The sequence below is a fragment of the Mustelus asterias genome, chromosome 14 (assembly GCF_964213995.1).
Source record: "Mustelus asterias chromosome 14, sMusAst1.hap1.1, whole genome shotgun sequence".
NCBI lineage: Eukaryota > Metazoa > Chordata > Chondrichthyes > Carcharhiniformes > Triakidae > Mustelus > Mustelus asterias.
The window spans coordinates 63,753,190-63,776,737 of NC_135814.1; the positions used below are offsets into that span (position 1 = coordinate 63,753,190).

The window sequence follows — 23,548 nt, forward strand, 5'->3', positions numbered from 1 at the left end:
CCATGGTATGTTGTACACAGGAATAGTGGAAAGTATGCCTCTGTTTTTTTAATGTCACTATGGATTTATGTGATCTGTGTATGAGCAAGTCTTTACAGCATCAAGTTATTTTTGTGCCTGAACAAATTCAAGGCAAGCTTTTTCATACCATTTCTTAATGTACACATAAGTACAGATGGCTGACAAAGTGGGGGGCACAACAGATGAGCATACTGTGCTTTCATCTGAGTTTTGGGTTTGAAATCAGTCCAGTCTAATCCGTCAGAAGTTACTTCTTTGCTAGTTTTAAAGGCCCTAAATTACAAGTGGTTGCAGTCTCTCAGCACAAAATTATTTGGTACAAAATCAGCAACCTGAAAGGCCACAGGAAGAGATGATCTGGGAAATGAAAATGTCACCTGGTGGGGTAGGATGTGGCTGAAATAGAAACTGCTCGAATCCCTTCCCCAACTAAAGTGTTTTTGCCCAAGTTGAGAAAAAATTATAACAAAAATGAACAGACAATAACACTGCACAACTGTGATAGGTTTAAGGAGTTTAGGTTAAATCATAAACTAAAAATACAAAGCATCATTTACTGCCACCCAAATGCAAGTATATCATAATTTTCAACATATACAGTTTCTTATTTCTTACATCTTATTATTTCTAAGTTTTAATTTGAGAGTTTGCAAGGCAACAAATAGTCCACCATGACTGCCATCATGGTTAGGGGTTTCCACATGACTGTTATATATTGGTATCAGAAGTCAGTTCTTGAGAGCAGAACACTTTATTTATTGAGATACGGGAAGTGCATCTCAATGGCAATGTACAACATAGCCAGTCCCCTTCGCTCTGCTGCACTCTTAGGGCAACAAACTCTCAATACCCCCCAGACCCAATGCCACCCCACAACTGTTGGCTCCTCACTTGAGATCTTGCACAGAGCGATAGCAGCTGGTACCCTAGGTCAAATTTCAATAAGCAGCTATGGCAACAGCTGGTAGTTAAGGTATTGGGGGGGGGGGGGGATTATTGTTTAATACTCTGTTGCTTTCTGATAGAATGGGGAGTTGGATTGAGTAACTTTTTCAAAATGGATTTGGCATTTAATCTCAAGTTTACTCGGCAAAGCTTGCTTCAAAAGTCAAATTACCCTCAGTTCTGGGTTCTCGTCTTGATAAAGGTTGTGTATAAACTGTTTTTTGGACAAGATAGCGACAAATCTGCTTCCCACAGTACAGTTAAGTACCAAGATACTGCACAGTATATGTTGGAAGAGTGATAGAGTACACTCCCAGGCTTTTTTCTTTATTCCCCAATTTGGAGAACAAGGAAGAAAAGGTGGGAATGACATCCAAAACAGGCTGAGCTAAAGACCAATGAGCCCAAATTTTGAAATGGAATCCAGAGAGCGAGAGAGGGTGGAGAAGTCGAATTCTCAACAAAATGTTAATATGAAAAATTTCTGCTGTTGCACTCATTTGAAAGATAAATGCTTATTTTTCCTTGTGATTGTTACAGCTTCACAACAGAGTCAGTACAAAAAAGACACTTCGGCCCACCAAATCTGCTCCAACAAAACTATACCAATTCCACTTTAAAGCATTCAACACATCATCTTGAATGTTGTTACATTTCAAGGGCTCGTCTTTAAAGGTTGTGAAGTTCCTGCCTCCACTACTCTCACAGGCAGTTCATTCCAGACTAGCACCAACCTCTGGGTGAAAAAAATATTTCCTCAGATTCCCTCTAAACCTCCAGTCCCTCACCTCAAAATTGCGCCCCCTCTTTATTGATCCTTTAACAAAGGGGAACAGCTGCTCTTGCTCCACCCCATCGGTACACCTCAATCTTACACACCTCAAACAGGTCCCCCCTCAGCCTTCTCTGCTCTAAAGAAAACAACTCAAATCTATCCAATCTCTCTTCATAGCTCAAATGCTCAATCCCAGACAACAGCTTGGTGAATCCCCTCTGTAGTCTCTCCAGTGCAATCACATCCTTCCTATAGTGAGGTGAAGACAGTAAGCCAGCTGTAGCCAAACCAAAGTTTATGAAGCTCTGACAAACTCTTCCTGCTCTTTTAATCCATGCCAGAACTGACAAAGGCAACTGTCCCGTGTGCCTTCTTAACTACCCAATTGACCTGTTCTGATGCCTTCAGGGATCTGTGGACAAGCACCCCAAGGTCCATCCCTCTGAGCTTCGTCGGGTCCTGCCATTAATTGAATACTCCCTTATCACTTTTCAGGGTTAAATTCCATCTGCTACTGATCTGTCAACTTGACCAACCTGTCTATATTTTCTGCAACCCAAGACCCTCTTCCTCACCGTTAACTATCCGGCCAATTTTCATGTCATCTGCAAGCTTACTTATCAACCCATCCCCTGTCCATATTCTCATCTATATATAACTTTTAACCCCACCAAAACTTCCAATATCTCCTCACTCCCTACGTCAAACTGTTCAAGAACCTCAGTTCCTTTCCCCAAATTCTGTACCTACATCTTTTCTCCCAAGTGAATTCAGAGGTGAGGTACTCATCTGACACCCTTCCCGTCCTCCGGCTCCATATATATGTATATTAGAAATCTGATGGATATCTAAGCTCAGTCCACCTCAGTCTGAATGCTTCTATTAAAATGTTTTCTGCTGCTCCTACTTTAATGCATTCACAAAAAATAAGTTCTTAATCCTGGGAATGAGAGATAGAGTAAGTACTCACCAGAAGATAGAGAGATCTGACGTTTCCACCAGCATTTCAACCAAAGAATCTACCATTTTTGTGTGAAAAATAATAGTGTTCATCATTTTTCCTAGCTCCTTGTGATCTGACAGATTAAGAGAAGCCTTGGAAACACTGGTATAGGCCTGCAAACAAAATAAGTATTTTTGGGTCAAGTATACTGTTGTGGAGATTAGAAAAAACACCTTTTGTTAAATTATTCTGCTAATTTTCCACCATTCTTTGTCCTGAACATTTTGAACTTACTGAGGTATAGTTCCACAAACTATTCTCAGTACCTCAGCCAAGAGGCCATTCTTTATCATAGAATCCCTTCAGTGCAGAGGAGGCCTTGCGGTCCATCAAATCTGCACCAACTCTCTGACAGACTATTTTATCCATGCCCTCTCCCCTCGTCCTATCCCCGTAACTCTACACTTACCATGGCTAATCCATCTAACCTACACATTTTGGGAAACTAAGAGCAATTTAGCATGGCCAATCTACCTAACCTGTCACAGAATCATAGCATAATGAAGTATAGAAGGCAGCCATCCATCCCAATGTGCCTGTGCTGGCTCATCTCAGTCCCTTGCTCTTTTCCCCCCAAGTCCTGCAAAATCTTCCCCACCAAGTATGCACTCAGTCCCTGAATTATTATTGGATCTGCTTCTTCACTTTAAGGCAGTAGTCACTGTCTCCTGCCAACACAAGATGGCTGCCGACACTGGTCAATGCATGCACAGAAATCCGAAGACTTCATTCTGCTAGAAAGTTTTTGTTCTTGTGGCAATACTTTTTCAATAACCCTTTTCTGGTCCCGAGACATTATTCCCATTGGTACAAAAAGGCTGAATATTTACTTTTAAGACTATAATTAAAAGTTGCGAACTGAATTTTTTTTGTTTCCCCTGAACATTACTATTTCATTTTTCTTTTAAGGCTTAGTAATTAAAGACTCATGGACTTTGCTGTCATAGTTTAGCACCTGAAATTCTCAATATCATCACCCCACAACTTGTTCAATGTTTACAATGCTGGACATTAGAATTTTTTAGAAGCTGAGATGCCACTGTTGTTGCGTAAGCAAACATGGGCATCTGATATTCTGCACAGCTATCGTGAAGATTGATTTTTTTTTTAAACCACGGGTCAAGTTTCAGCTTTGCTTCCTTGATTTTTTTTTGGAAGCTTTTTTTTATGTTACAAGAAGCAGAAAGTGTAAAATACTGCCTGCATCGCCAATAATTGTACAAAAAGTATCTCTGCTCCTGGCTGCTGCCCACTCTGTTGCTCATGATGACATTATGGAGTAAAACACTGGAGCTGCGCATGAATGGCGTTGGCAAATAGCAGAAAATGTTTTTCCCTTATGTGGCCTCTAGTTCTTTTGTCAGTTACTGAGCCTCTTCCCATTGGCAACAGTTTCTTCTTATTTGCTCAGTCAAAACCTCTGAGTTTGTTCATCATTATCAAATGTCCCCTTAACTTTCTCTGACCCAAGAAACAACGTAAGAAGTTTAACAACACCAGGTTAAAGTCCAACAGGTTTATTTGGTAGCAAAAGCCACAAGCTTTCGGAGCTCCAAGCCCCTTCTTCAGGTGAGTGGGAATTCTGTTCACAAACAGGGCATATGTAATGTATTCATGTAAATTGAGTCTGTGTCTTTATATGCCCTGTTTGTGAACAGAATTCCCACTCACCTGAAGAAGGGGCTTGGAGCTCCGAAAGCTTTTGGCTTTTGCTACCAAATAAACCTGTTGGACTTTAACCTGGTGTTGTTAAACTTCTTACTGTGTTTACCCCAGTCCAACGCCGGCATCTCCACACCAAGAAACAACCCCAGTTTCATTAGTTTCTACATATAAATAGAGTTATAATCAGAGGTTTGCAAGATGGAAACAGGCTCTTTGGCCCAAATGCCGCTCAGCTTTTACCACGAAGCTATTCCCAATTGCCTGCGTTTGGCCCATATCCCTCTATGCCCATCTTACCTATATGACTGTCTAAATGCTTTTTAAAATTTTAAAAATTGCACCCACCTCTACTACTATTTCTGGCAGCTCGTTCCAGACACTCACCACCCTCTGAAAAAATTGCCCCTCTGGGCCCTTTTGTATCTCTCCCCTTAAACCAATGCTCTCTAGTTTTAGACTCCCCTACCTTGAGGAAAAAATGTTGACCATCTACCTTACCTATGCCCCTCCTTATTTTATGGATCTCTATAAGATCACCCTCAAGCCTCCTATGTTTTTTAAAGTTTATTTATTAGTATCGCAAGCAGGCTTACATTAACACTGCAATGCAGTTACTGTGAAAATCCCCCGGTCACCTGTTTGGGAACACTGAGGGAGAATTTAGCATGGCCAATGCACCTAACCAACACGTCTTTCGGACTGTGGGAGGAAACTCACGAAGACACGGGGAGAATGCGCAGACTTCGCACAGACAGTGACCCAAGCCGGGAATCAAACCCGGCTCCCTGGCGCTGTGAGGCAGCATAGTGGTTACTATGCCATTTTAGCTACATAAACACTTTCATTCATTCTTGCAATTCTCCTCTGCACTTTCTCCAAGCTTCAACATTTTGCCTAAAGTGTGGTGTCCAAATTTGGCCATAATACTGCAGTTGGGGCTGAACCAATATTTTATAAAATTTAGCATAACTTCCTTGCTTTTGTGCTCCGTGCCTCGAACTCGAAAACCAACAAACCCCATGTGTGTTTTTTTTTTTAAAAACAGCCTACTCAACATATCCTGCCACCTTCAAAGATGTTTATGGATGCACCTCTTCATTCCTGCATGGCCTCGGTTTAAAATGTATTGTAGCTTCTCATTCTTCCTACCAAAATGAGTCACTTTGCACTTCTCAGCTTTAAATTTAATCTGCCAAGTATCTGCCTATTTCAGAAGTCTATGTCCTCAAGTTGGTCACTCGCCTTCTCACTACTGACAAGTTGTCTGATGTTCATATCATAAAATCACAGAAGTAGGCAATTGGGCCCCGAAAGCCTTCTCCGCTCTTCAACAAGATCATGGCTGAACTGATGGTGGCCTTAACTCCACTCTCCTACCTGTCCCATAGCCCATGACTCCCTTACAAATCAAAAATCTTGTCTAATTCAGCCTTGAATATTCAATGACCCAGCCTGCATTGCTCTCTCATGAAGGGAATTCCAAACATGGACACCCTCTGAAAGAAGAAATCTCTCCTAATCACAGTTTTAAGTGGGAGACCCCTTATTTTTAAAACTGTGCCTGTTAGATGTAAATAGCCCCAAAAGGGGAAACATCCTCTCAGCATCTACCCCATCACATCCCTTCAGAATCTTGTGTTTCAATAAGATCCCTTAGTTCTTCTAAACTCCAGTGAGCACAGACCCAACCTACTCAACCTCTCCTCATAAGACAACCTCTTTATCCCAGGAATCAGCATTGTGAACCTTTACTAAATTGCTTTCAATACAAGTATCCCCCTTCTCAAATAAGACGACCAAAAACTGTGCACAGTATTCTAGGTGTGGTCTCACCAATGCCCTGCGCGGTTGTAGCAAGTCTTCCCTACTTTTATGCTCCAACCCCTTTGCAATAAAGGTCAATTATTTTTCCTTGTCAAACACTTCTAGTACTTGCACGATAACTAAATTGCACATACAAGGGCACCCAGAAAAATCTGTACCGCAGCATTTTGTAGTCTTTCGCCATCCATATACCCAAATGTTGAGTATTTCTGTCCTTTATCCAATTTTGTATCCACACAGCACTTGCTGCTTTAATCCCATAAGTCAAGTACTGTGGTACTTGATAGGTGCAGTAGCATAGTGGTTATGTAACTGGACGAATAATCCAGAGTACTGGGCTACCAACCCAAAAATGAGAGTTCAAATTAAAAGCTAGTATAACAGTCCAAACATGTGCAGGTTAGGTGGATTGGTTATGGTAACTTGCCCCTTAGTGTGTAGTTAGATTAGCCACGATAAGTGCGTGGAGTTATGGGTATAGGGTGGGAGAGGGCTTGGGTAAGATGCTCTGTCAGACAGGTGGTACAGATGTGATGCCAAATGGCATCCTTCTGCACTGTATGGATTATATGGAAATCATGTAAAACCCAACCGATTCACTAACTTCTTTTATAGGGAAGGACACCTGCTGTCTTTATCCAATCTGGCCTTTTTATGACTCCAGATCCACATCAATGTGAAATAGCTGAGCAAGGCACTAAGAGCTCATCACCACTCCACAAGGGCAAGAAAGAATTGACAATAAATGCTGATCTTGCTAACACCAGCTACATTCCATGACTGAATAAGAAAAAAAAACTTAATCAAGTGCCTTTAAATGCGTGTCAACTGCACTGTCCTCATGAAATTCACATTATCTCATCAAATATCTCAAATCAAGTTAGTGTGAAACTAGACCATGTCAGCAAGTTTTTAGACTGCTGGAGAATAGGACGCGTCTTATTCTGGCTCAAGCGAGCTTGAATGTCAATTGTAGTGCCTAAATGACAATGCTCAAGTCAAGCTCATCACAAATGAGAAAGAACCCTTCAACTCTGTGACTGAAAGGTAGCTATGGATGTAGGGTGGGATTTTCCAGCTGTGCTCGCCCCAAGGTCAGAAATTCTTGCCCGAGGTCAATAGACCTTTGCATGGTCCGCCACGCCTGCTATTATTCCTGTGGCAGGTGGGACAGGAAAATTCCGCCCATAAAGTTCAAACTGCAACTGCAGAGCATTGCATTCATTAAATATCGTATACACTGTTAAATTAAAAATGCACAATTACAAATTTAATATGCGCAAAACAGATAGACCTAGAGATTAAGGGTATTGTTCAAACTAAATATCAATGGAAATATATCAGTGAATGTAACCACAGTGCTATCCAAAGGAAAACCAAACTACCCATCAACTTCAAAACAAAAACAGATGTTGCCAGTACTCACCAGGTCTGTAAGCATCTGTAGATGATTACAGATTTTTAACAAGATTTCTGACAAAACATCAATCCACTTTTCCTCCTTACAGATGATAACAGACCTAATGTTTATTAACATCGATTTCTATCCTTTCCAGATTCCATGCATTTGAAACTTTTTACTTCATATTACCAACAAAATGACTCCCATCAGTGTTTTCGATCACAGATCCAATATTGGATCTCATTATAAAAATCAGAAGATTGTAACCAGGATACAAGATCATTCAATAGCGAGAGAAAAATTATCAAATAGAACAATATTTATGGAATGCTGTAAAGCCACTAGATCTAAACTGTGAAGAAATTTATGGAATTAAAATCCATGCTCAATTAAATCAATTAGATCCTAGGGGATAGTAAAGCTAAAGTCGCCTGAATTTTTCAGTAAATTAATCATCTAAAAACCTTAAATTTTAGAGTTAAGGATAAGCATTTTAGTTAACCCCCATATAAAATGAAGTGACGTCAGCACAGGGGACAGCTGCTTAGCGAGTTACTGGTGAGTCTTTCCTAAATTAAAATAGCAAGTATAATAATCTAATAAACCGAGGCCAGAGGTGTATATCCTGAGGGAATATATGCATATATGAGGGAACTCCAGGATGCATCATGGGTTTGGAGCTTGAGCAGCAGCTGATGTCACCGTGGCGCATCTGTAAGGTTCAGAGTTCTGTGGATACTACATTTCTGCATGTGGTCATCCCACAGCTTAAGGGTGTGTAGGCAGAGAGGAAATGCGTCACCATCAGACAGTCAACAAAGTTCAGGCAGGTACTGCAGTAACCACCAGAGTGTATCTCTTCACTGCAGAAGTGCAGTGTTCTCTTCTGAATACTCGAGAGAGAGAGAGAGACAGATGATTCCTCGGAGTTCTGCAGCCAGAGCCTTATCTACTGTGCTACGGCTGGCTCAGGTTCACGGGTGGGATAAAGAATATTGGAAAAACAAAAGTGATAGGCAATTACATAGTTAGGAGAACAGACAGGAATTTCTACAGCTGCAGAAGTAAAGTCAGGTAGTATGTTGTCTCCCTGGTAAACAGTTGCAGAACACTCTGCAGGTGGGAGGGGAGGGTGAACAGCCAGGAATCATGGTCCATATTAGTACAGCATAGGTAAAAAGAGGGATGAGATCCTGCAGGGAGTGTTTAGGGAGCTAGAAAAGCAAGCAAGCAGGACCTCACAGGTTGTACTCTTCAATCATTCCCAGCATCATGTGCAAGTGAATTAAAAAACACAACAGGGCAAATAACAGTCTGGTTGCGGCGATGGTACATGAAGGAGGGCTTTTAATTTGTGGGATATTGGGACCGATCTGGGGAAGATGGGATCTTTAGTGACTAGATGGGTTGCACCTGAACAGAGCCAGAAGCAATGGCCTTGGCAAGCAATTTGCTCGTATTTTTGGGAAGGGTTGAAACTAACTGAGCAGAAGTGCAGCAACCAGGAGGTAACACCAGAGAGGAAAACCAATGTTCACAGAGAATTGGCTGGGCAACAGGAAATAGGTTGGAAATGGTTGTTTTTCCAATTGGAGGACATAGAAACATAGAAACCCTACAGTGCAGAAGGAGGCCATTCGGCCCATCGAGTCTGCACCGACCACAATCCCACCCAGGCCCTACCCCCACATATTTTACCCACTAATCCCTCTAACCTACACATCTCAGGGACAATTTTTAACCTGGCCAATCAACCTAACCTGCACATCTTTGGACTGTGGGAGGAAACCGGAGCACCCGGAGGAAACCCACGCAGACACGAGGAGAATGTGCAAACTCCACACAGACAGTGACCCGAGCCGGGAATCGAACCCAGGTCCCTGGAGCTGTGAAGCAGCAGTGCTAACCACTGTGCTACCGTGCCGCCCCATATAGTGGGAATTCCTACGGTTCAGTGTTAGGAACTATTCTTGATCTATCTTAATGACTCATACTTGGGAGACCCAATTTCAATGTGCATATGACAGAAAATTTAGAAATATCGTGAACTATGAGGGTAGTGTTAAGCTTCAAGAGGACATGGGTGAGGTGCTGAAAAGGGCAGACAGGTGACAGATGAAAGTTAATGCAGAGGGGTGTGAAGTGATTCATTTTGGTAGCAAGAACAAGGAAAGGCAATTAAAATAAAAAGGTACAATTTGAAAGTGGATACAGGTGAACAGGGACCTGAGTGCATATGTGTCTAAAGTCATTGATGGTGGCAGACGAGGTAGAGAAAGCATAAGGATTTTGGGCTTTTTAATTTGGCAAGTGTACAAAAACAAGGAAGCTACAATAAAACAGTATAAAGCACTAGTTCAGTCTCAATTGAGTACTGTGAGCAGGCTTGGACATCACACTTCAGGAAGGATGTGATGGCATTAGAGGGATGTAAAAATTATTCACAAGAATGGTTCCAGGGCTAAAGAACTTCAAGCTAGGTCAATAGATTGGAGCAGCTGGGACTGTTCTCCTTAAAAAGAGATCAAGTAGAAATTTAGAAGTGGTTTTTAACAGCACAAATGGCCAGGAAAGTATACATAGGGAGCATCCCGGTTGACGGAAGGATCCAAAACCAAAACACACGGATTTCAGCTGACTGACAAGCAAAACAACAATGATATGAGAAAAAACAATTTTAGACTTGAGGTTAGGATTCGGAAAGTACTACCTGAGAGTGAGGCAGGCTCAATTTAGGCCAGCAAAAGATAACAGACTAATTATCTGAGGAGAAAAAATGTGCATTGACACAGAATAGACAGGGAAGTAGGTCCAAGAGAGCCAGCAAGGAGATGATGGCCAAATGGCCCCTTACTGTCCTGTAACCATTCCATGATTATATAAATCAAATACGAATTGCAGTGACTTGTGATTTCATTGCATATATTGTGTTGTGCTAATAATTCTGTTTATTTGATCTACTGTATCACAGGTGTAATTTATAAACCTTTGTCTAAATCATTTACACTAAAATAAACAGTAAATCCATCATTTCTTCAAGTCTGTAGTGCATTGCCCTGATTACTGTCTGTTGATGCATTTTCAGCAAAGAAAACTCATGGTGCAGCCAAATATAGGAAAAAGGCAAATAGAAAAAGACCAGCTGGTCCATTGAGCCTGTTCCAATCAGTTAGGTAACATTTAAGTATCACAGCCCTCAATGCTAGAAGGGCTACACCTGGCTATTAACAGACATGCACTCTCCTGGGAGGGGAAAAAAAAGATTTAAAAATTTGGACTGTAAAACAATTAATATCACTTCAGCCTTATTTTCCGTGCAACATAATGGGCTTCAATTTTGCTGATAAGATACCAGAGATGAGAATTTATGGATAGATGCTCAAACAAATGGAAAATTTCAAGCAAAATCTTCCAAGAATAAGGATACATTAATAGTATAAATGAATTTATTCCAGTTAGCCAAATAATACTTTTTGTTTGACACTAACAGACCGTTCACACCATTACAAATGGTTTCCAATTCAGGAGAGGAAAAAGGAAAAGAAGCAACAAGACTTTCCCTACTAACATTTCACTAATTCTACAGCTGTCATCTGAACACATATTATGTTGTTTCAACATTGCCCATGAATAAGACCGCTCTGCTCTTACCTGCAGCCTAAACCAGTCCAGTCTCATTCCTCGGAAATCAAATACTTCTCCATCTTCAACTACAAAGCAAAAAGAAATGTTTTAACTTTTACAAGAAAAAATGCATTCCATTATGAAGCATAAATTCACTTTAAATTTACTCTCAAAGTAGACAAAATATTGAAGTATTTATTAATATGAATCAAAATGAATGATTGGTTCACCTTGCTTTACACTCAAGGAAGTCATGGTGTTCACAAAGGATGACATAATGATGGATTCATCTTCTGGACACACGGAAAGATTCTAGAATAAAAGATTGCATGAAAATATTCAGTATTGCTAAAATATAATTATTTCAAGGTAGAAGTGAAAGAAAATTGTTTGTCTAACTGGGAACCGCATTGTGTCTCGAAGTCCTTCTACCTGGTCCCCAGAGCCACAGTTCAAAAGAGTGCAAGACAGACCATGAAGTCCAAAATGGAGATAAGTGAAATTCAAGGTTTTACAAGAGACTACCCTTCCAAACTCAGGCTATCCCTTTCCCACGTTTGCTGCTGATAGGCAGGCCCAGGGAGAGGGAGCAAGAGAGAAGGAGCAAGTGTCTGTCTTACTCCATCTCAGATTTCTCATTCCCTCTCACCACCACACACCAAAGTATAGCCAGTGAGCAAGAGTGTGTGTGCGCGTGTGTGAGAGAGAGAGGGTGAGTTAGTGAACAACCTTAACCTGGAAGTGAGCCATATACACACACACACACACAAACATATTCTCTCACACTCTGGTCATTACTCTTTAATTTAACAATTTAATGTCATGACATTGCTTTTGTTCAGCAATTGTTTCTTAACATCTCAACTTTGCTTTTGAAATTCAGTGTACTGTTGTGCCAAACTTTATTTTTCCGTAATCTGCTCGAGTGAGAAAAAAAAATGCAAATGCGGTCCCCAGAGCAAAAAGGTTGCACAACCCTGGCATTTCTTTACAAGAAACTCTTACTTCATTAGAATCTGTTTGATGCCACAGCTTTTATGCTTGTTATAGTAAAGAGCCAAGGAAAATAGCCTTGTGTTTTTCACACATGACAGGCTTACATCTGGGACTCATGCTCCACTATAAACATTCCACCAGTGACTTCAAAAATCTGCACTGTCAGAAGGGGCCACACATTGTCCATGACTTATGTGATTTAAATTAATTGTTAAAAAATTATAAGCAGTTTCAACTGAAATTTTGATATGCATTTCAGGCAAGTGTGCCTGCCCATTGGAAGTGAGGATTTCCACGAAACTATTCATTTTTAATGGATGCATTTCTGCATATTGTAAAAGTTAAAATAGCGAAGGTACTTTACTACAACACATTAGAAAATAAAGTAAAATATTTTCCACCTCAACTTGTATGCATCTTTCACACACTAAGAACAGATGATGAAATTGTGGGAAACAATGCATATTAAAATATAATCTTGACAAATCAGATTTTACCTCTTACTATATCGACCTGAAACATTGGGGCCTGAACCATAGGCTAATCTGTTTTGATCCAAAATGAATAACCTGGCATAAACTGAATTAAAGTATATCACAGCAGTCTTGGGGGAATCGATGAATAGGGGTGAAGGATGCAAAGCATGTGAAGATGATCCTACTAGGCATGTAACTTATTTCAATGTTGTGAATTTTCCTTACGGATTTATTACAGAAATATAAAATTCCAAGTGAAAAGGGACACCTGCACATCAAGCATCAGTGACAAGCAGAACACCAATTTCAGTAATAATTGTCCCAGAAAATGTTACATGCTACAGTTAAATATAAATAATAAAGTAAATGTGCAAGAATTGCTCATTATAAACTGCCTTGCATATGGTATTAATTGTGACATGACTAACAGTTGCTGGTAAACCGATCATGGAACCTATGGAAAGTTACATAACTTTCTCACTGGACTTCTTTTCTGCAAGAAGGTGGTACACTATAATTTAGTTATCTGCTACATAAGCACGAGTGTGCAAGGATCATTGCACAACAAAAAGATCAGTCTGCTCTGCACAGGAGACATAACTTGCGGCTTCACAAAACAATCACAGAAATGGAATGGGAACTAATGTTTCAGTTCCGGCTTGCCTAGCTAGCAATAAAATTACGTGATAACTTGTTGCCTAAAATGAAGCCAAGATGGGACATCACAGGAAAAAAAGGTGACTGATTGCTGAATATTTTGTTCAATTTATCAAAACAACTCTATTTATTAATAATTGTAAGGTTTTATTAGTTGTAATAAGGTTTACTATCAGTAGTGACGGTGACTGTGAGGAGCAATGTTTCATTGATTATAAATTACTTAACTCAGAATAAAGATGGCAGTGATGTGTTGCGACTGCGGAACGTGGGAGGTCCTGGGCACTGATGTGATCCAGGATAAACATGTCCGTCAGTGTCTGTAGCTTGAGGAGCTTTGTTCAGTCACTGAGCAAACACTGGCATCAGGGAGGGGAAAGTTACTTGGACACTTTGTACCAGGAGGTAGGCACACCCATTAGGATACAGTCTTCTCTTTTGGTGAGTGGTCAGGAACAGGAGGGTGTGACTGTGTGAAGCAGTTATGGGGACCCAGAAGGTGGAAGTGGAGGAGTTGCCTAACTGGCTCCAGATGCTTGAAACATGTACGGATGAAAGTGGGAATTGCAGAGTGCACCTGGTGCAGCTCTAGGCATTCACTCCTTTGCCTTGATGGTGAAGGTAGAGGGATACACAAATCCACTTGGTTTGACGGTTGTGGTAGAAAGAGATATGCTGGGTCATCAGTTTACAGATTGTGGTTTGGTACAATTCTGCTACTGATGGCCCCCAGCGCCTCAAAAATGTCAAGTGTCGAGCTGCTAGATCTGATCTCATTTACCACGGTGGCAGTGTCACAACACAATGGAGGATATCCTCAGTGTGAATATGGGACTTTGTCCCCCCTTATGGGCTATAGAGTGGTTATTCCCAACATTGGTCATGGACAGATGCATCTGTGACAGGTAGATTGCCGAGGACACTATCAACTTGGTCTTTCCCTCCTGTTAGTTCTAGAAATAGAAACCACCTGTCCTGCCTTGCATATATGTCCTTCATGATTCATCCAGCTCAGTCAATAGTAGTGCTATGAGGCCTCTTGGTCCCTCATATTCTGCATTCTTGCTCCCCACACCACCTCTTCCAATTTCTTTTCAATACGGAGGAGTACTGATCCATTAGCTGAGGGAGGGCAGTAGGTGATACTTAGCACAAAGTTTGACAGGATGCCACAAGATTTCACAGGGTTTAACATCAATGTTGAAGTCTCCCAAGGACAATGGTTCCTGAATGTATATCACTATGCTGTCATCTCTGGTGAAAAGGAGGTTGGGATGTTGTCTGAAAGTTACAATTCTTTGAGTATGACTAGGTAAGGCTACTGTTTGACCAGTCTGTGGGACAACTCTCCCAATTTTGGTACAAGACCCCAGATGTTGCTAAGAGTGCCTAATGCCTCGGTCAATGCCAAGTGGTCTGCTGTGTTTTATTTTTATTTGACTTTTATTAAACAACTTGCTCAGCCATTTGAGTGCAGCTAAGAATCAACTGCATCACAATGGGTCTGGAGTCAGTGGACGGACATCCGACCAGGTGAGGACAGCAGATGCCTTTTCTTATATGAACCAAAACGATTTTTATAACAATTTGGTACTTTCATGATCACCATTAGAGACTAGCTTTATATTTCTGATTTATTTAAGTAAATTTAAATTCCCCCATCTGCCTTTGTAGACATGAAGTCTACATGATGCTGTGCTTTGTTGTAGGTTTCTGGCAAAATAAAAATGAATGGAAGTACTGATGCATGCGCAGACTTTGTACAACATGCAGAGGTGGCTCACTGCAGGCAACAATGCCATGGTTATAGATTGATGGGGAACTTCCCTGCTTAACATTTTTGACAAAACAGAACGCCAGGACAGCAAATCCCGAGTGGCAAATGTGATCTTGACTGATGTTTTCAGAACAAAGAATGAAAACTGAAGTTCACAAGCTACTATCCTCCTTTTCATCTGACACTTTCATAGTAGCTTCTCTGAGGATACAAAACAAGTGACTCTTTATGAATTAGTCTGTAACACACACCCTGGCATCAGAGGAACACATGCCAATGGAGTAGGTCATTCAAACCATCAAGCTTGCTCCGCCGTTCAATGCAACTGTGGCTGATCGGGCACCAATGCATTTTGCATGCACTTTCCTCTTGACCTTATACATTATTGTGAATAAACGATCTATCAATCTCTACCTTTGATATAACCAATGACTCACCTTGCACCGCTCTCTGGGGTAAACAATTTCATAGTTCCACAGCCCTTTGAGTAAAGGGATTTCTCCTCATCCCCCTCATTTTGAAATTATGCCCCCTGATTCTGGACACACACCTGTTTCTACCCTGTCTATTTCTTGAAGTATTTTGTAAGTTTCAATGAGATCACCTCATTCTTCTAAATTGTAGAGAATACAGGTCAATTGTGCTCAATTTCTCTTCTTAAAACATTCCTGCTATCCCTGAAACAAGTCTGGTGAACCATGATTTCACTCCCTCTATGGCGGTAATACTCTGAGGTAAGGGGACCAAAACTGCACACAGTACTCCAGGTGCAGTTCTAATTAAGCTTCTATGAAATTGATGCAAAACCTCACGACTCCTGGAGCTCTTGCGATAAAGGCTAACATTCCATCAGCTTTACTAGGAGATTGCTGTACCTGCATGTTAGATTTAAGGGACTTGCGGACAAAGACATCCATGTCCATTTGTTGATCTACACATCCTAATTTCTTGCAATGTAGAAAACAATCTGCACATCTATTCCTTCTATCGGCATGGATTACCACACATTTTCCGTCTTGTACTCCATCAGGTATATTCTTGCTCACACGCCAAGTCTGTGCAAATCATCCTGTAGATGTATTCCATCGCCCTTAGATTATGCATTCCTGCCTAGCTTTGTATCCTCAAGTTGTGAAAAGTATGAGTGTTTGAAACTATAGAACAAAACTGTCGCATGTTCCTCCAAAGCATTAAAGAAATAGACATTACCATGCTCTATGCACTGGATACTAAAACGTTGTGTTTTGACAGAAATCTATGTAATATCCATCTATGTGTATCGGCAGAAACTCCTTTCATCATCGCTCTAGTGCTCTATTTGCACATACTGACTGCTAACTCACTGAAATATTGATCCCCGAGTTGGATTTGAAATTTCTGTTCTTCACGTGTCGTCCATGCCAATCAGTTTTACAGTTTTCAAGATGTAGTAAATCGTCACAATGAATGGAACCTAACCCCATTAGGATCCTAAAAAAAATTGACAGTGTGTGTGTGGCCAAACTCCCCTCCAATTCGATTATCAAGTTTGCTGACGACACCACCGTAGTGGGTCAGATCTCAAACAATGAGACAGAGTACAGGAATGAGATAGAGAATCTGGTGAACTGATGCGGCAACAATAATCTCTCCCTCAATGTCAACAAAACGAATGAGATTGTCATCGGTTTCAGGAAGCATAGAGGAGAACATGCTCCTGTCTACATCACTGGGGACGAAGTACAAAGGGTCGAGAGCTTCAAGTTTTTAGGTGTCCAGATCACCAAAAATCTGTCCTAGTCCCCCCACGCCGACACTAAAGTTAAGAAAGTCCACCAATGCCGCTTCTTTCTCAGAAGATAAGGAAATTTGGCATGTCAACTACGACTCTCACCAACTTTTACAGATGCACCGTAGAAAGCATTCTTTCTGGTTGTATCACAGCTTGATATGGCTCCTGCTCTGTCCAAGACTGCAAGGAACTACAAAAGGCCATGAATGTGGCCCAATCCATCACGCAAACCAGCCTCCCATTCATTCACTCTGTCTACACTTCCCGCTGCCTCAGCAAAGCAGCCAGCATAAGTAAGGACCCCACGCACTCTGGACATTCTCTCTTCCACCTTCCGTCGGGAAAAAGATACAGAAGTCTGAGGTCATTTACCAACTGACATCATCTTCCCTGCTGCTGTCGAGACTTTTGAACGGACTTACCTTTCGTTAAGTTGATCTTTCTCTACACTCTAGCTATGGCTGTATTACATTCTGCACTCTCGTTTCCTTCTCTATGAATGGTATGCTTTGTCTGTATAGTGTGCAAGAAACCATACTTTTCACTGTACGTTAATACATGTGGCAATAATCAAATCAAAATCAAATACACATTCAAACAGAGGTACTCCATTCACATAGATCCAGATCTTCCAGTTAGCAGTGTTGGTGAGAGAGGGCTGATGGAGTGTGGTGCTGTGAGTAGGCGGGAAGGGGATAAGAGGAGTCAGTGGAGTGAGTGGGTTGGGTGGTTCTGCAGAGTTTGGCTGGATCCTGCGTCAGAATGACGAAGGGTTATCTAGACTCAAAACGTTAGCTCTATTCTCTCCCCACAGATGCTGTCAGACCTGCTGAGATGTCCCAGCACTTTGTGTAAAATAATATGCAGCCTGTTCAACTTATGAAGTTGCCAAATGAAGATACTTTAATCACTGCAACATTGAGTTTTAGAAATTTCCTCCATAAATGTATTAGAAAGCAATGATCTACATGCTAGACATGTCAGCAAGGTACAATGGGGAAACCATTAATATAAACAGTGGAGCAAACATTAAATTTTCTAAAAGTGAAAAGCTCCATTATTTATGTATTTTTCACATTTTACAAGGTATAGAATAAAACTGACTTTTTCTGCCAATGTACAATTGATGAATTGAGAAGCTTCATGCTCCATCTACTGGCCAAACAACTACATTGCAAGTAAAAATTCCCAAGAAATTTTTCCAACAACTTGCTGAAAACCAATGTTTGACCGAATTTGGCCTGTAATTACTCGGGTATCCAACATTTGCAGTCCTTCAATTTGCCTGCAGCCAGAGGACATTGGGAAATGGTCAGAATCTCCACTACTTCCTATTGATTTTCTTAGCAGCCTGGGATACATTTCACCAGGCCCAACAATTTATCCACTTTCAAAGATGCTGAATCTCCTAATATTTTCTGTGTTTACCTATCCAATATTTCACACTCCTCAACTACAGTATCTGCTTGCCCACTTCATTTGTGAAGACTGGCACAAAGTATTATGAATCATGCCCATAACCTTTTTGAGTTTTAGCAGGTCCTATTCTTTGCATTGACGTCTTTGTGCTCTTCATGAGCTTATATTCTCTGGAGTTTAGATCTGGAATTAAGAAGAATGAAAAGGGATCTCACTGAAACCTACAAAATTCCAATGGGGCTCGATAGGGTGGATGATCAGAGATTGTATCCATTGGTCAGTGAATCTAAAAGACGGGGGGGGGCACAGTCCTAGGATAAGGGGGTGATCATTAGGGACGGGGATGAGGAGAAATTTCTTCAAAGGGTTGTGAATCTTAGGAATTCTCAGAGGATAATGTATTCTCTATCTTTGGATACATTTAAGGTTGGGATAGACAGACCTTTGGGGTCTCTAGGAATATGGGGATATATGGAAAGTCCAAGATCAGCCATGATCGTATTGAAAGGCAGAGCAACCTCAATGGGCCATGTGGCCCACTCCTCCTCCTAATTCTAATGTTGTACTCCATGTATTTCTAAAACTTTTACCAGGTTTCCATGATTTTATTCGTCAATATTTTTCACATTCTCTCTTTACCAATTTCACCACTTACTATACTCCCCCACACTTTCTGCAATATTGAGTTCTCAGTATCCAACAATAGTTTTCATTTTTTGCCTTAAACTTATCCTTCATGCTTATTAGCATCTAGGGAGTATAGATTTGGTAGTCCCAAAATTGTTGCAAGAATATTTATTGTGAACCCTGTTTAATTCCTCCTTGAACGCCTTCCACTACTGACGTTGATTTATCTTCCAGCAGTTGCTTCTAATTGACTTTTGCAAAATCACATCTCAGTTCAGTAAAACTGACTTTTCCCCAATTCAGAACTTTTACTCTTGTTCCATCTTCATCCTTTTCTGTCACTGTGCTAAGTATAACTGAATTATGATCACCACCAAAATGCTTTTTCATTTATTAAAATTAAATGCAGAATGGACCTCTGTCTTGTTGGATTTGCTATTAACTGGTTAAGAAAGGTCTCTTGCATGCATTTTAAGAAATCAATGCTTTCTATACCTTTTACACTGATTTTATCCTAGTTTATATTAGGATAGTTGAAATTCGCTACTATTACGTCCCCGTGTTCTGCACTACTCAACGATTTGCTAACATTGCTTTTCCATTTTCCTCTGGTGCACTCCCAACAGTATGACTGCCCCATGTGCAACACACATGGCTTTATTTGATGGCAACAAAGGAGTGTAGAAAACTAGGGCAAGACTAAAAGAATAATGCAGAAACATTTTTACACACTGAGCACCTGCACACGGTCAAAGGGAGTATAAAAATGTACTTAGGATGGGGAAAGTAACACACAATTCTTTCCCTGTCTCATCACTTTTCAAAGTGAGAACTTTAGTAATTTTCAAACTGGACTTAATAACTCATACTGTATTATAAACAGATGAACGGTATATGGATTACACTGCTGATTCCTGTAAAATAAACAACTGTTTACAGATTGATATGTTTAACAAAAGATTAAAAGGATTTAGGATTTGCCCAGAATTATTTGCATAGCCTTAGCTAATGCATGCTCTTAGTCACTACATTAACAGTTCCTGTATTTCATTAATATTTTGCAATCATTTTACCTGCACTAGTTCATTCAGCACTACTGCATCAAAACCGGACAGATATTGCACATAATATCTCTGCATCACTGGTCCATACTTGCGCACATGTGCTCTGAGCTCTTCCATATAATAGATCAGTTCAGCAACATGCCTAAAGGGTTTAAGAGATATTAATTTAATGAATTGTTTAATTGCACACAAGTAGATTTTAAAGACAGCTAAATATTACTTTCAAAATGATTTAAATTAACCTTTCTGCTTGACTTGTTGCTGCAGCTAGTAAATTTACAAACAAATGAAACTAACCACCAAGGCAAGCTGGACATTCAATGTTCAAAGACATATCAACCAATTGACTGGATTTAGTATATAGCAAAACCAACAAAAAGTGCAAGTTTGTTAAACAATCTCCAGTTAAACCACTCAGTTCAGCAATTCGATAAGCAGATTGCAGTAATTAAAAATGTTTTAGACATACGGTTTACACTAATCACTTTTTATAGAATGGGATTAATTTTGTACTTGGGTGATGAATACCAATGCTAGCTAATGGGATACTTTAGGAACATAAGAAATAACAGGAATAAACCATACAGCCATTCAAACCTGCTTCACCATTTACTACAATCAAGGCTGAACATTAATATCAATATTTCTTTTTGAGAGACAGGATCAGCAGGCATTTAGAAACGCAATGACTGATTAGGGACAGTCAACATGGCTTTGTGAGTGGAAAATCATGTCTCACAAATTTGATTGAGTTTTTTTGAAGGGGAAACCAAGAAGGTAGATGAAGGCAGTGCAGTTGACGTTGTCTACATGGACTTTAGCAAGGCCTTTGACAAGGTACCGCATTGTAGGTTGTTGCATAAGGTTAAATCTCACGGGATCCAGGGTGATGTAGCTAAATGGATAAATAATTGACTTTTTGACAGAAGCCAGAGGGTGGTTGTAGAGGGTTGTTTTTCAAACTGGATGTCTGTGACCAGTGGTGTGCCTCAGGGATCAGTGCTGGGTCCAGTTATTTGTCATTTATATTAATGATTTGGATGAGAATATAGGAGGCATGGTTAGTAAGTTTGCAGATGACACCAAGATTGGTGGCATAGTGGACAGTGAAGAAAGTTATCTCCAATTGCAACGGGATCTTGATCAATTGGGCCAGCGGGCCGATGAATGGCAGATGAGTTTAATTTAGATAAATACGAGGTGATGCATTTTGGTAGATTGAACCAGGGCAGGACTTACTCAGTTAATGGTAGGGCGTTGGGGAGAGTTACAGAACAAAGAGATCTAGGGATACAGGTTCATAGCTCCTTGAAAGTGGAATCACAGATGGACAGAGTGGTGAAGAAGGCATTCAGCATGCTTGGTTTCATCGGTCAGAACATCGAATACAGGAGTTGGGACGTCTTGTTGAAGTTGTACAAGACATTGGTAAGGCCACACATGGAATACTGTGTACAGTTCTGGTCACCCTATTATGGAAAGGATATTATTAAACTAGAAAGAGTGCAGAAAAGATTTACTAGGATGCTACCGGGACTGGATGGTTTGAGTTATAAGAATAGACTGGGACTTTTCCTCTGGAGCGTTGAAGGCTGAGGAGTGATCTTATAGAGGTCTATAAAATAATGAGGGGCACAGATCAGCTAGATAGTCAATATCTTTTCCCAAAAGTAGGGGAGTCTAAAACTAGAGGGCATAGGTTTAAGGAGAGGGGAGAGATACAAAAGTGTCCAGCGGGGCAATTTTTTTCACACAGAGGGTAGTGAGTATCTGGAACAAGCTGCCAGAGGTAGTAGTCGAGGGGGGTACAATTTTGTCTTTTGAAAAGCATTTAGACAGTTACATGGGTAAGATGGGTATAGAGGGATAAGGGCCAAACGCGGGCAATTGGGAGTAGTTTAGGGGTTTAAAAAAAGGGCGGCATAGACAAGTTGGGCCGAACGGCCTGTTTTCATGCTTTAAACCTCTATGACTCTATCCTTTAATCCCCCAAATTCTAATAATCTCAGTCTTGACTATATTTACCAGGTGAGCATTAACAACCTTCTGAGCAAATATTCCAAGAGTCCAAAGTGAAGAAATTTCCCATCTCATTCCTAAATAGTAGATTCTCTAATCTGAGACAATAATACTTGACTCTCCAATGAGAGGAAACAGCCTCTCAACATCTACCTTGTCATGCTTTCGGAACTTTTATTTTTTTCTTCAAATTAGATCGCCCCTCATTCTTCTAAATTAGGCCAATACTATTCAACTTCTTCTCATAAGGTAGCTTTCTCATCCCAGGAATCAAATGAACTTCTGCTGTGTGCCCTCCAAGACCAACATATACTTTCCTGAGTATAGAGACAAAACTGCAGTCTCACCAAAATTCTTTTTCGAGTCATAGAGGTTTACTGCATGGAAACAGGCCCTTCGCCCCAACTTGTCCATGCCGCTTTTTTTTTTTAAAAAACAATGACTAAGCTAGTCCCAATTGTCCGTGTTTGGCCCATATCCCTCCATACCCATCTTATTTTTTTATTGCTTACTCTTGTATTGCAACACTTTGCATATGCCTTCCTAACTACTTGTTACCTGTAAGCTAACTTTCCATGATTCATATACAAGGACACCCAAAACCCTTATTTTTTTATGTGGGACATGGGTGTTGCTGGCTGGCCAGCATTTATTGCCCTCCTCTAGTTGCTCTTGGAGGGCAGCTGAAAGCCAACCACATTGCCGTGGCTCTGGAGTCACATGTAGGCCAGACCAGATAAGGACAGCAGATTTCCTTCCCTAAAGGACATTAGTGAACCAGATGGGTTTTTCTGACAATCAACAATGGTTTCTTGGCCATTGGTAGATTAATTCCAACTATTTTTAATTGAATTCAAATTCCACCATCTGCCGTGATGGGATTTGAACCTGGGTCTCCAGAACATTAGCTGAGTTCCTGCATTAATAGCCTAGTCCAGTCACCAAGCCTGTGTCACTAATAGCCTAGTCTCCCCTCTGAATCCCAATATTTAGTAATTTTATCATTGAAGAATACACTTTCTCTTGTTTTGTCATCTAGTGCTCACATGAAGCCTTCTCAGGTTAAATATAGCATAGGGCATTAGCAGAATAAATCTCCCAATCCACCTAACCTGCAATCTTCGGACCATGGGAGGAAACTGGAGCATCCAGAGGAAACCAAGCAGACACGGGGAGATCGTGCGAACTCCACCCAGTCACCAAAGGCCGGAATCAAACCCGGGTGCCTCATGCTGAGGACGCAGTACTAACCACTGAGCCACCATACCACCCTAATAACTTCCAACATACTTCCACCTGGAGTACTGTGCCCAGTTCTGGTCGCCTCATTACAGAAAGGATGTGGAAGCCATATAAAGGGTGCAGAGAGATTTACAAGGATGTTGCCTGAATTAGGTGGCATGCCTTATGAGGATAGGTTGAGAGAGCTAGGTCTTTTCTCCTTGGAGAGGCGAAGGATGAGAGGTGACCTGATAGAGGTGTA

At 40.8% G+C, this 23,548-nt stretch overlaps 1 protein-coding gene across 4 annotated transcripts in view; it reads right to left on the reverse strand.

The window, feature by feature from the left end:
- Positions 1-23,548, reverse strand: part of nckap1 (NCK-associated protein 1) — a 189,439-nt gene that overhangs the window by 79,770 nt on the left and 86,121 nt on the right. For all 4 annotated transcript variants that reach the window (XM_078228532.1, XM_078228531.1, XM_078228534.1 and 1 more), the window contains exons 13-16: positions 20,056-20,188; positions 11,490-11,571; positions 11,287-11,345; positions 2,712-2,857 (exon numbers count right to left, since the gene is read on the reverse strand). In XM_078228532.1, coding sequence (XP_078084658.1) covers positions 2,712-2,857; positions 11,287-11,345; positions 11,490-11,571; positions 20,056-20,188 — 420 coding nt within the window. The remainder of the gene's footprint in view (positions 1-2,711; positions 2,858-11,286; positions 11,346-11,489; positions 11,572-20,055; positions 20,189-23,548) is intronic.